Genomic DNA, 14211 nt, shown 5'->3' on the forward strand with positions numbered 1-14211 from the left:
ATTTATTTTTGGGGGTAGTTTTGCTTGTAATTTTGGTCTGAACTTTTATTTTCCTGTTTTTATTTTTATTTAATTCTTGGTTTAGTTCAGTTTTGTTCACTAAACTTTCATTTTCGTCTTTGCTTTGTAACTTCTATTCTTTTATCAATATTTTAAATTGAACATATAGTAATTTACAACAACTTGGCATTATCAGTACATCTTCACATTAGGAAAAACAAAACCAAAAAGGTCCAAATAAAGAAGAAATGACATATATTAACATAAAAATAGGTAAAATAATAGGTATCTAAACATAATACAATAAAGCAAAGGGGATAGGGTATTTTTTCTGTAATTTGTACTTTTCTATCAAAGACGGAAGATTAATTGTTTTGCTTTGTTATTATATTTTCTTAATAAAAATATGTATTTTTTGTATGCTATTACACCGCCGAATCAATAGATGGCGCTGAGTTTATGCGAAACGCGAGAAATCCACTTCCTGACACAGTTGTAAACAGGCTGCTGCTGTGGAAAGACGCAAATTCTGTTTTTCACAGGTAGGATAGTGTTAAATAAATGTAATTTCTGCTGTACATCTGTTAATCAAAGCATCATTCACAAGCCTTTGCTTGAGTTTGGAAGTGTTTATATGATCTATTAAGTGTTTTGATGTACTGAGGGTTATAAACATGGACAGAGTGTGTTTCGATTCGTGTAAAGCCTGATTTATGTCAGCTGATGTTATGAAAGGGTATTGTCTGACTGTAGTATTACAGCCATGGCTTGTGTTGTTATGTTGATCAAGAGTTTTCAGCTCAGTCACCATTTTGAGTGTGTCCTCTCTGTGTGTGTGTGTGTGTGTGTGTGTGTGCGCTCGAGTAAAAGAGGAATGATTATATTAAATTAACATGTCAGATGTAATGAAATCTGGTGTTTTCTAAAGAAGTCTGGGCTTTAAGACTTTGTTATTTTGATAATTGCTTTGTTTTTTTTGTCAGCTATGTAATTGTTATTATAAAATCTGTTTAAGATAAGGTGTTTTGTTAGATAGATATTGATGGCCCTGTATGGGGACTTTATATATTTGCAATTATACATTATTGACCATTTCAATGTGGTGATGTCATTGGCCCGTTAAAATGTCAGGCTTGTTGTTGAACTATTTCATAACTGTAACAAGAGGCAATTCAGTAATAACTTTACATCAAAACACCTGCCATAGGATTATGTGCCAATATGTGGATTCTCGTAAGTTAAAAAATGTAAAACAGGAAATACGTTAGGACCATAGTTATTGCTTAGATTCCTCAAAATGGTGTATACTAATCTCAAATGAGTATTAAACATATTGTACATATCAAGTGTCTTAATATATCTGTTGTTTGCATTACTGATCGTCAGATGCGCACTTTATTTGTTTCGTTATTGGGAAAATCTACACAATCTTGCAAGCTTATGCATACATAAAGAAACTGTGTTCCTTCTGTGATTATTGAACATCAGTATGTACACAGACATGAGTACAGATGTTATTACACATAACACAGTAATTAAGTATACATATGTAAACCATTGTCTAAACCAGGGGTAGGCAACCCAAAATGTTGAAAGAGCCATATTGGACAAAAAAATATATATGTCTGGAGCCGCAAAAAATGTAAAGCCTTATAATGAAGGAAACACATGCTGTATGGATCTACAGTAGCTATATTAGCGTACTATAAAAATGACTAAGTTGGCTACAAATACATAATAAGCCTTCATGATTGAATAGCTACTGAAATCAGGTGGTTGGTGTTTTTTTCGTTGTCATTTAAACACTTCAGCACAGCCTCTGGTCTTTCAGTGGTATTAATTTGATCATTTCTTCTTGCGGCTCATCAGAGTTCACATACCTGCATAAAAGCTCATTGAATATCGGTCACATCACAGGCAATTGAGTATGCTGGCACTGAATTAATGTCCTTGGTTTGCTGATCGGTGATGTTACCTGCCATTTTAATAGACCATTCCTTCACTGTCTTAGCGGAGAGAGGTATATCTTTAATTTTTTGTATTATCTTGGTTTTGAATTCTGCAAATAGGTGTTCTAATATGTTGATGAATGACTCGTTCATGTAGTCGCCATCTGTGTACGGTTTTCCATGCTTTATTATCTCCCGGTTTGTTTACAACAGCCACCTGCCTGGCATCCCGCCCTGCTGATAGAAACCTGTGTCGCAGGTTATGACGCAAATCTTTATTGACAGAAATGTTGAAATTAAATATTAATTCTACACACTTTTACAGCACTTGAAAACGTTAAAAATGTTTGTCCTCCTATAGAAATCATATTAAAACAAAAATATATACTAACCTTCTCCATCTTTTTGAACATTTTTGAAAAAGCTCCAGGGATCTGGAGCCGCGGGATGCTGACCCCTGGTCTAAACTGACAGAATCTATATTAATAAATAGTTCTTTTTATTTATAAACTAAACCATCGTTTGCTACAAATGTAATCTATTATGTTTAGTAATTGATTAAATTGAATAATTTGATAAGTTTCAGGCATTCAAAATGAATTTTAGTTTTGTCATAAAATAGATGTCTGTGCTGTGTGTATAAATGCATATGTGCAAGAAAATAATTGTTTATATTTAGATTAACGATATAAAGGGGTTGGACAATAAAACTGAAACACTGTCCAATTTAGTGCTGGAGTTTCATGGCTAAATTTGACCAGCCTGCTGGCCAATCTTCGTATATATACACAGTTAAAGTCAGAATTATAAGCCCCCTTTGAATTTTTTTTTTAAATGATGTTTAACAGAGCAAGGAAATTTTCACAGTATGTCTGATAATATTTTTTCTTTTGCAGAAAGTCTTATTTGTTTTATTTTGGCTAGAATGAAAGCAGTTTTTAATTTTTTAGACACCATTTTAAGGACATGGTTATTAGCCCCTTTAAGCTTTATAATTTTTCTCGGTAGTCTACAAAACAAATCATCGTTATACAATGACTTGCCTAATTACCCTAACCTGCCTAGTTAACCTAATTAACCCAGAGTTAAGCCTTTAAATGTCACTTTAAGCTGAATAGAAGTGTCTTGAAGAATATCTAGTCCAATATTATGTGCTGTCATCATGGCAAAGATAAATGCACATTTAAAAACAGCCACAAGGCTGACCAAAGTGCTGAACGTAAGACAGAGTTAGGGTGCTTTGACACCTACACTTTTGTATCGGAACGTGTCTCGTTTGCCCAGTTAGCGCGGTTCGGTTGGCATATGTGAACAGGGCAATCGCGCTCTGTTCCGCGCCAAAGTAATCGCTCCGAGATCGCTTGAATGAGGTGGTCTCGGCTCGATTGAAACGAACCCTGGATCGGTTCGATTGCAGTGAGAAAGCATTCCGATCCGAGCGCGGTTGTATCACTTTGTTTTATGGATATGTAATAGGCTTACGGCTATATGAAGAGAGAGTTATGAGTAGGGCGGGAAGTTTCGGGAGTCTCCGGATGCCCGCAAACGAGTGATGATCTCCCGCTAATCTCGCGTCTCCCTCCCGGTCCTCAAATAGGCATCGTCGCGCACCCTTCTCACCCCTCCCCACCGCACCTCTCCTCAGACACGTCGCGCGTGCACCCTGTCAATCACCACCAAACCACCACCTCTCCTGACAGCTGAGCGGGACGCTGCAAAATAAACCCTGACACTCTGACCAATGTGAGGAGAGTTTACTCACACGTGACTTGTTTTAGCTCTTTTGGTCCGATTAGAAGCTTTGCAGTGTGAAAGCGAACCGCTCCAAGAGCAAAGACCAACAATGTAACAATTTTAATCTCTGTTTCGGAACAACTGAATCGATTCACAGGTGTGAAAGCAGCCTAAAATATAAAGACATATTATAAAAAAACACAAAGATAAACTAAGAGAAACGACTTAAGTTTAAAAGTGAAGCATTAGAAAAGAATGTTTTATATTTACAAACCGCTATCAGTCAGTTTAGTATGACTTAAACCATCATAACGCCTGTTCCTGGACACCTGAATAACTGATTTAATCGTTGATTTCAGATCTGATGATGGAGAACGAGGAGAAATTCGACCCCGCCAGGACCTGTTGGACCTGCACTGAGTGTGGGAGGAGCTTCACATGCAAGCGGAGTCTGGTGGTTCACATGAACATCCACACCGGAGAGAAACCGCACACGTGTACCGAGTGCGGGAAGAGCTTCCGACAATCATCATCCCTTTACCAGCACATGAGGATCCACACGGGACAGAAGAAATTCATCTGCGATCAGTGTGGGCTGAGTTTCAGACAGTCGCCGCACCTTAAACGACACATGATGATCCACACGGGAGAGAAGACACACAAGTGTGACCAATGCTGCAAGACTTTTTTGAGGGCCTCAGGTCTGAAGGTCCATTTCAGAGTTCACACTAAAGAGAAGCCGTACTCGTGTTCTCTGTGCGTAAAGCGCTTTACACACAAACAGAATTTAATGAAGCATCAGATCGTGCACACCGGGGTGAGAGAGTTCGTGTGCTTCGAGTGTGAGAAGACTTTTATTTCTGCTGAACATTTGAAACTGCACCAGAGGATTCACACCGGAGAGAAGCCGTACGAGTGTTCACACTGTTACAAGAGATTCAGTCGGTCAGGACATCTGAAAGCACACGAGAGGGTTCACGTTGGAGAGAACCCATGCTGATGACACCGGTGCGGCATGATCTATTTTAATGTGTGAAGAGTTTCTCTCATCAGATTCATGTTGGCTGTGATTAGTTATAACACACCTAGTTACTGTGTTTAAATCAATGGCTGGAAAAGTAAAGTGATTACTGTTCATTTTTATTTAATCACAGTTACTATTATGCACGACATTGGGAAAATCTAATAATGCGATATTTTATTTTTCTGCAATAAATATTGCAGCATGACAGATTGATTGAGCAATATTTGACGGTTTTCTGGGAGTCGTAGGGTGCTTTCACACTTGCACTTTTGGTCCGCACCCGGGTTCGTTTGACGTCATAGTACGGTACGTTTAGCTATTGTGAACGTGTCTTCTGAACTCGGGTGTGCACCCGTGAACCGTACTCGAGTCCGCCTGAAAGAGGTGGTCTGAGGTACGGTTCATGCGAACTCTGGTACGGTTCACTTCTGATGTGAATGCAATCGTACCAAATCACGGAAGTGAACCGCCAACTGTACAACAAACTATCGTTTTCATAACATTAGTTCGTGTTTGTGTGTGTGTGTGTGTGTGTCACGTTTCGTTCCTCGGTGACACGCGGGACTGAGCCAGGGCACACACAGTAATACACAGTGATGTCTGCTTGTCTCCTCCAAAAACAGCTTCTGCAGACACTGTGTGATGTTCTGAATGTTTATAATATGTTTGCGGCAGATGTACGCGAGTCGCTTTCTGTATGTCCGAAACCAAAAGCTTCAGTTAAAGCAGAATGACCGCGATGTGCGGACGTCTTTCCATTTCGGCGCTTCCTTTTGAGACCGTCACCTAGCAACGGCCGTAAACAAAACAGCAGCTCGATGGCGCAAGTGTACTGGGTTTCAGAAGGAAAAAAGACAGTGTGAACTCAAACCAACCGAGGAGGTGGCAGGGGGAGACAATCCAACTTGGGTACGGTCCAGGCAAATGAACCAAGTGTGAAAGCACCCTAAATGTTGCTTTCTGATGTGTGCTGCAGAGAAGAGAACAGGGGCTGCGTCTGAAACCGCCTACTATTCAGTAAGTACCGCATTTGAATTTAAACGTACTATTTAGAGTTGGCTGACGTGAAACCGACGTTTCAACAGTGTCGAGATCCCGAAGCGCAAGTGTTTCGAAACACTGCACCGAAGCATGATCCGGAACACCCAGGTCACGTGACTAAAGTGTTTTGAAACACCTGGTCACATGACTACAGCGATTCAAAGCATTGATCAGTTCTGAAGCGTTTCGAGACCTGGAGAGTCTGCTTTTGACTGACAGGGTCAGAAAAAAACTTCCCTCTTAAAGGGCATCTAGGTTACCCATTTTTTCAGATTTAATATAAGTGTTTTGCGTCTCCAGAATGTGTATGTGTAAAGTTTCAGCTCCAAACACCCATCAGATTTTTCATTATACCTTTAACTAGATCCTGTTTCATACATCTTTCCACCAGGGGGTCGTTTTGTTGTACTGCGCCTTTAAGGTGAGTCCTCCCCGCCTATGTGTCCGTCTGCGTGCCTTAATCTCCTCCCTCGGCTGCGTCAGACAACATTCAGACTTAAAGGAAGATGTCACACAGCGTTTGTGAGAAATACTACAGTAAGAACTTTACCAATGAGAACAATTTTGTTAATCAGTTCCCCTATAGCACATGTGTTTGGACTGTGGGGGAAACCGGAGCACCCAGAGGAATCCCACATCAACATGGCGTGAACATGCAAACTCCACACAGAAACACCTACTGATCCAGCCGGGACTCAAACCAGAGACCTTCTTGCTGTGAGGTGACAGTGCTAACCACTGAGCCACCGTCTCGCCCTTCTCTCCATTAAACAGAAATTGGAGAAAAAATATACAGGGGCTAATAATTCTGTTTCCCAGAGATGGGTTGCGACTGTAAGGGCATCCGCTGTGTAAAAATGTGCTGGATAAGTTGGCGGTTCGTTCCGCTGTGGTGACCCCTGATTAATAAAGGGACTATGTTGACAAGAAAATGAATGAATAATAATTCTGACTTCAACTGTATATATTTGTAGTATTTATTTGTCAAATTTGTTTATAATTTTATGTTTTTAAATATTGAGAATGAGAACAACCTAAACTCGCTACTTCTGAAGTATTTGTATTTTCTAAATAGAAGCTTTTAGCCTAACAAAACTATTAAAGCTGTAGGTTCAATTGGTCTGAGGACAATAACAGGGTTTGTACATTTGTAAAGTGTTTTTAATAAAGAACAATCTGAGAACCAAACGAATGACAGAACAACTCCCAGAAATCAACCTTCAGTCCATTTGAGATATTTTTGGGATGAAATGCGTCTTATTCACTGCATTTGTTTATATTTCAGGGACGGATAATGTAGATTTCTGGTAGAATGGCCCTAAGTTTAGCAGCTTTTAATCAACAAATATCCATTCCGGTAAGATTGGTGACCTCTCTTGTTTATAGAATTGTTGTCTCTCTGCACACATTTTGGGACTAAAAACTTCGTCTCGCCATGATGACGTCATCATCAGCGCGCGTTCCCGTATCTGTTTTCTGGGGCGAGTCGAGGTGAGTTTTACAGTTATATTTTTTCTTCGTATTTACCAGAATGTTAACTGCACTGAGCACAGTTTACACGCAGCGGTGTACAAACTATCCAGATATCAAACTGACACAATTTCAGCCTAACATTGACGTCGCTTCAAACTGGTTTTGCCCACCGGAGTAATGTTGAATCAACGTCAGAGATGTCATTCAGAAGTAACGTCAAATCGACGCGGTTTACTTGACCAACGGTGAGTGGATGTTTATTTTCAGTCGATAGAAACTTTCAACCTGATAGGTTTGTCTACCTAGCTTTGACACTAGCTCTTTTTAGAGGAGGATGCAGACTTCAAAGGTGAGTCCACACAGGCTGAGCGTTTTGAAATGAGACGATCCAGCCTACATAGAGGTAAAGTTTGTTTTTTTGGAGTCAGACATTCTCCTTAATAACATCATTTCAGTAAAGTGTTCTTTGCAAATTGTAAATGGGGAAATCACATATTAGCCGCAAATGAGTATCAAAGTACAGCATTGTTCACAGTCAATTAGACAGTGCTTATGTTGTTTTCAAGTCATACTTGCATGCTAATTCCGATCGAATATTCAAAGTAACATGTTTTTTTTTTTTTTTTTCATGATTATTGACGTTTTTTATTTTTTTATTATCATAGTTTTGAAACATTACATAAAGTAAAAATACAGCAATTGAGATATATATTATATTCATAAACATTACTATAGTTACAAGAATCAAAAGTAATGAAGTAATATATAACAGGAGAAAAAAAATGTATAAAAGGTTGCAAAAGAAAAAAAATTAATAAATAAAAAATTAATAAATAAGATAAAAAAAAACAAATATTACAAAATGCTTCTATACATATAAACTAAAATAATAACTTAGGATACACTCATCTACTACAGCGGGGGATCAGATCTAGAAAAAAATTCCTTCATGAAATTTAACATTAAATCATTCTTTTTGTTCTTAATTTGCATTAGAGACTTTTTCAGATTTTCCATTTCTAATAAAAAAATATTACATTTTGGTACACATTTCGCAAATTTCTGTTTATGTATAAAATATTTACCTTGTAAAATGTAGAAGTTTTCAAAGTAACATGGTAAACAATCCGCTTTTTAAGTGATGACGTATGTAATACTGTTTCCGGGTCCAAGCCGCCATTCATTTGAGTGGAGAAATCATTCGTTTATGATCACGTTTTATTCCTATCACACATTAAAGTTAATTTTATATAAAATCATAGTGTACACAACAATCTCTGAGCTTGCTGCATAACAAATACCAAAAATTTAACAATTAAAAAAAATGAATCACTTTCTGGCCATCGGATATTAGGCATGGACATATATGTTGCGATCGTGATTTTCGAAAGTATTAAATCGCTTTGTAAACGTTTATTATTACCATTTCATGAGTCTCCCCATTCAGTTCAATAGAGCGCTTGGACCCGGAAGCCGCTTCGCTTGACGTCACACTTAACAAGCGGATATAGAGACTGCTAAATGAACGAATGTGCGAATATAAAACCAACTTTACCTCTATCTAGACTACAGAGGACGGATCTAATTACCAAATCTTTCAAAGTGGATTCAAAGTGCAAAACAAGTCATACAAATGCTGGAAATATATTTGCTTTGATCCATACATGTACACATAAAAATGTAAACTTTCTATAAAATCACTCTTTAGCAAGACACATTATACTCTTTTTTTTCGTATGTTAAGATATCCAAGTAAAATAAATGTAATTCTTTCTCTTTGAAAGCAACCTCTCTAAATGGCTAAATATAAATAAACTATTAATTATATTATGTGTTCAATCTTTGCAGGTTTGCCCCTCCTCCTCCAGTTCAGCTATAAATACTGGAGTATTCCCATTAGTCTACAAGTGAAGACGAGCATCAGGGTGAAGTGAAGTCTGAAAGACAGAGTTTATTGAAGGACAGTGAGAAGATGAGTGATCCAGAACCCTGCAGAATTAAACAGGAAGAGACTGAAGAACTAATAGGTTGGTGTTTATTTATGATTATTTCCTATAGTCACAGCAAAGTTTGCAGCTTTAAAAAGATGAATACTTAAAACTTGAGAACAATAATTAAATAAATATTTTTTAAAACTCAGTACAGAATATACCCTGTGTCATAATTGTCATTCTGTATCTTGTTAAACTAAGCTTATGACCCGTTTTCACTGAGTGGTATGGTACAGTATGGTTCGGTACGGGTCACCTTTATCAGGCTTGTGTCTCCACTGCCAAATGGTGTCAGTGGTACCAAAATATCATTAAAATGTTACGAGTTGCTTCTAAACTCGTCTACAACTAGCCCAAATGTTGATCACAATACAAACAAGTCAGAACTAGAATGCTTTAAGAAAGAGAAAATAATCATTCATTGTTTTCCTGGCGTTTTATCTATGATTAGCTATGATTTGAGCTAAATTGAGCTCTTCATCAGATTTGAGTCATTTGTTTGTGACACAGACAGGCACACCCAATGACTCGAGAGTAGTTGTTGCCAACTATTTCCGATGAAAAGTAGGCCTTAAAGTAGAGCCTGCTCGAAGAGTAGCTATATGTTGGCAGATAATGTCACGCACTAAATTGCATATTTACATTTAGTCATTTAGCAGACGCTTTTATCCATAGCGACTTACAAATGAGGACAAGTAAGCAATTTACACAACTATAAGAGCAACAATGAAGAAGTGCTGTAGGCAAGTTTCAGGTATGTAAAGAAAGTGTAAGATGCAAAACATTAGTAATTTCTTTTGTTTTTTTTTTGTTTTTAGTAGTTAGTGGTGGAGCCAGAGAGGGAATTGCAGATTAGTAAGGAAAGTGGAGACGAAATAGTTTTTAGTGGTTTCTTGAAGACAGCGAGTGACTCTGCTGTTCTGATGCAGTTAGGGAGTTCATTCCACCAACTGGGCAGATTGAACGTGAGAGTTCGGGAAAGTGATTTCTTCCCTCTTTGGGATGGAACCACGAGGCGACGTTCATTCACAGAACGCAAGTTTCTGGAGGGCACATACATCTGCAGAAGTGAGAGCAGATAAGAAGGAGCAAAGCCAGAAGTCACTTTGTAAGCAAAAATCAGAGCTTTGAATTTGATGCGAGCAGCAACTGGCAGCCAGTGCAAACGGATGAGCAGCGGAATGACATGTGCTCTTTTAGGTTCATTAAAGACCACTCGTGCTGCTGCGTTCTGGAGCAGCTGAAGAGGTTTGATAGAGTTAGCTGGAAGCCCGGCTAGTAGAGAACATATCGGTGACATCACGTAGTATCTGACAAGCGTAAACCCATCATGCTTCTACTCTCTGAGGCGTTGTGTATTATATTATAATAAAACATTACTTACAGATACACAATAAATAGGTTCTTATTAACTTATTACTTTGCGTGATGACGTCATTTTGTAATCGCAACTCAAAACTACATCTTCATGTAGTATACAAAATAATTAATATTGTTTTCTCAAACTGACTGGCCATCTCAGCAAAAATCATTATTTGAAATATGTCCATTTAGATTTGTATGAAACACATAGTTGATTTTTTGTAAAAAAGTAGTACAAACACTTTTTGATAAGAATTTTTTATTTTTAAATGTAACACTGATAATGAACAGGTACAGTCTTTAAAACAATCACAGCTTGTGTACTTACTCTTTTTAGCTTGTGAAATTAACACATTTGTAATAGTGACATTAATTATAGCACTATTGGAATTTATTGCTACCAAAATCACCAACAATTATACTTGTTAACAAATATCAGTAAACTAACAGGTATGAAATACAATCTGAGCTAGCAATTTACTCTACTGAGTGAAGACTGCAGCCACTGCTCTTTTGAGTCTCTAAAGAATTAAGAAAGTCTAAAGAAAGGTAAAAGTGAAAGAGTAAGGTCAACAACTGGCTATTCTCAGCCAACAAATACAAAACATGCAGTTCTCTACTTTTAGTCATTAAGCAGACGCTTTTATCCAAAGCGACTTACAAATGAGGACAAGGAAGCAATTTACACAACTATAAGAGCAACAATGAAGAAGTGCTGTAGGCAAGTTTCACGTGTGTAAAGAAAGTGTAAGAAGCAAAACATTAGTAATTTTTTTATTTTATTTTTTACTTACCTGGAGTGTCTAAACATCAAGTTACTTAACAGTTGAAAAGGTGACCGTGGTCTTTAGGGTGTGCAAGTGCAAGCAACGCTACCATTTTTGTGTCCATGTTGTTGTTTATAGTGAAGGCTTGTCTGCTGTCTTCCGGTAGCGTTGAAGCCATATGTTATAGTCATGTGATAGGGGCTTGACGAATAAGGGAAGGATACGCAATGACACAAAAGCCCCAATCAGGTAGCGAATCTCAGTAGCCCCGCCTCCGTTTTCAGATGTCTCCGTTTTCCCTCATCCACACTGAGACGGAGCAGCAGCGTTTCAGAATGAGAACGGCCTCTCCAGGGTTTCCAAAGCGCTCCGTTTTCGGTGCTCGAAAACTCCGGCGTAGTGTGGACGGATGGTGTATTCGTAGCAAAACTTATGCATTTTCAAACTAAAACGCACTAGTGTAAACGAGGCCTAAGATGACCTCCTTGCTATAATGCCAGAAGTTCTCCTGGATGGGTAAAGGAGCGAGACAGGGCAAGGGAACCAATATGCTTTTACTAACTAGAACTTTGCCTTTGTATAGGTGGACTGGCACAATTTTTCACACAGTGGGGCTTCCCATACGTAATGTTGAAAGACTCAATTGGGATCACATAAACGTACACATTTCTCTCTAATTTCTTATATAAAGTTTCATTTTGATTTCAGATCTGATGTTGGACAACGAGGAGAAACTTGATCATGACAGGACCTGTTTGACCTGCACCGAGTGCGGAAAGAGTTTCACATGCAAGCGGAGTCTGGTGGTTCACATGAACATCCACACCGGAGAGAAACCGCACACGTGTGGTCAGTGTGGGAAGAGTTTCCGACAATCATCGTCTCTTTATCAGCACATGAGGATCCACAATGGACAGAAACCCTTCGTCTGTGATCAGTGTGGGAAGAGTTTCAGACAGTCGCCGCACCTTAAACGACACATGATGATCCACACGGGAGAGAAACCACACAAGTGTGACCACTGCAGCAAAACATTTTTGAGGGGTTCAGATCTGAGGGTCCATTTTAGAGTTCACACTAAAGAGAAGCCGTACTCGTGTTCCTTGTGTGGAAATAGTTTTACATATCTACAGAATTTAAGAAAGCACCAGATAATTCACACTGGTGTGAAGGAGTATGTGTGCTTAGAGTGCAAGAAGACTTTTTTTACAGCAGGACATTTGAAGCTGCACCAGAGGACTCACACCGGAGAGAAGCCGTATGAGTGTTCACACTGTGGCAGGAGATTCAATCAGTCTGGACATCTGAAAACACATGAGAGGATTCACACTGGCGAGAAACTGTACTAATGACACTGGACTTGTGTGTATTGGTTTGATTCACAATTTTAGGGTCATGGTTTTAGTATATGATAATAATAATAATAATAACTTACATTTATTTATTGCTTTTCTAGGCGCTTTACAGGTTTTTACCAGGTTATTGGTGGAGAGGAGATCGAGTGATGAAGTCAATTAGGATATGGGGTTGGTTAGAAGGCCCGGTTAAGAGACCAGGGACACACCCCTACTCTTTTCGAAGGACATCTAGGATTTTTAATGACCACAGAGAGTCAGGACCTTGGTGCTCACTGACAGCATAGTGACCCCATCACTATACTGGGGCATTAGGTCCCACACAGACTGCAACCATGTAAGAGCTGCAGAGAAATTAAGAGAAGTTCAGCACAAATAAATTATAGTGTCAAATAAAGATACAGAAAAACAATACATTTACAAGATAAAGTACCAATGAATACAATATAGTAAAGATAGTGATTAAAATGAACAGTGCTTTTCAGATTAAAGTATCTAACAGGAGTTTTCCGGTAAATAAACTGACTGATATAATCAAATATAACATTTCATATAGACTTCACTGTGTAAATTGAATTGTTTAAACATTATTGAAGTTAAAAGATATTCAGTCATTATCATACAGTCATAGCCATTATTCATGCTTTATCTTCTGCTGTTTGATTTGCATCAAAAGCTGTGATGTCGTGCTATTAAAACAGCAGCATCTTGAAAATGGCAGGACATCGAGTCAAGTACGCGATATGATTGGTCGGATTTGATGAGCACTTATAAATACATTTTAGTGGCAGTGATGGACTGAAAGCTTTGAATGCTAATATTTTCTATTTGCATTTGTGTCAAAACCTGGATTATAATAACAGTTTGAATGACTGGTCATACACGCAGCACTTATTTTAATATAGTCCACTGCTCCAGGTCTGTTCAAGGTGTGTGTGTCTGTGTGTGCTCAGTTTTCACTACTGTGTGTTGTGCATTTGGATGGGTAGAACTGTGGCACAATTTTCACTTGGTTACTTTCACTTTCGCTTTACAACACTTGTGTTGGGTAGCTAGAATGCATGTCCATCAAATGAAACATGCTTTAGCTGAACTCTCTTTTACACTTTGATATATTTGAGACGCATTGTTAGATTCATTATGAACTGTGGGTCAAGCCAGTACAGATCCAGAGGTGGAGAATGTTAGGACTATGGTTCTGTTTATTTACCAGGTAACATTACACTCTTTATTCATTCATTCATTCATTCATTTATTCATTTTCTTTTTGGCTTAGTCCCTTTATATATCAGGGGACATCACAGTGGAATGAACCGCCAACTTATCTAGTATATGTTTTTTTGTAGCGGATGCAACCCATCACTGGGAAACACCCATACACAATGGATCATTTAGCATACCCAATTCCCCTATAGCGCATGTATTTGGACTGTGGGGGAAACCAGAGCACCGAACATGGGGAGAACATGCAAACTTCACACTAGCTGACCCAGCTGAGGCTTGAACCAGCGACCT

General features: G+C 38.4%; 2 protein-coding genes across 8 annotated transcripts; both read left to right on the forward strand.

The window, feature by feature from the left end:
* Nucleotides 1–489: 489 nt before the first annotated feature.
* On the forward strand, nucleotides 490–6680 carry si:ch73-138e16.8. The gene is made up of 2 exons (XM_073936969.1): nucleotides 490–542; nucleotides 4043–6680. Exon 2 carries the CDS (start codon nucleotides 4048–4050, stop codon nucleotides 4681–4683), a length of 636 nt encoding a protein of 211 aa, XP_073793070.1. The 5' UTR covers nucleotides 490–542; nucleotides 4043–4047; the 3' UTR covers nucleotides 4684–6680.
* Nucleotides 6681–7182: 502 nt separating this feature from the next.
* On the forward strand, nucleotides 7183–13934 carry LOC141380120 (uncharacterized). 7 transcript variants are annotated; one of them, XM_073936964.1, is made up of 5 exons: nucleotides 7183–7239; nucleotides 7355–7466; nucleotides 9070–9248; nucleotides 12050–12703; nucleotides 12798–13934. In XM_073936964.1, exons 3-4 carry the CDS (start codon nucleotides 9194–9196, stop codon nucleotides 12688–12690), a joined length of 696 nt encoding a protein of 231 aa, XP_073793065.1. In that variant the 5' UTR covers nucleotides 7183–7239; nucleotides 7355–7466; nucleotides 9070–9193; the 3' UTR covers nucleotides 12691–12703; nucleotides 12798–13934. The 7 variants fall into 7 exon arrangements, with proteins under 7 accessions (XP_073793065.1, XP_073793062.1, XP_073793066.1 ...); XM_073936961.1 differs by having other exon boundaries at nucleotides 12050–13934; XM_073936965.1 differs by lacking the exon at nucleotides 7355–7466 and having other exon boundaries at nucleotides 12798–13612.
* The last annotated feature ends 277 nt before the right edge of the window (nucleotides 13935–14211 follow it).

The sequence above is a fragment of the Danio rerio genome, chromosome 22 (genome assembly GCF_049306965.1).
Source record: "Danio rerio strain Tuebingen ecotype United States chromosome 22, GRCz12tu, whole genome shotgun sequence".
NCBI classification, from domain to species: Eukaryota; Metazoa; Chordata; class Actinopteri; order Cypriniformes; family Danionidae; genus Danio; species Danio rerio.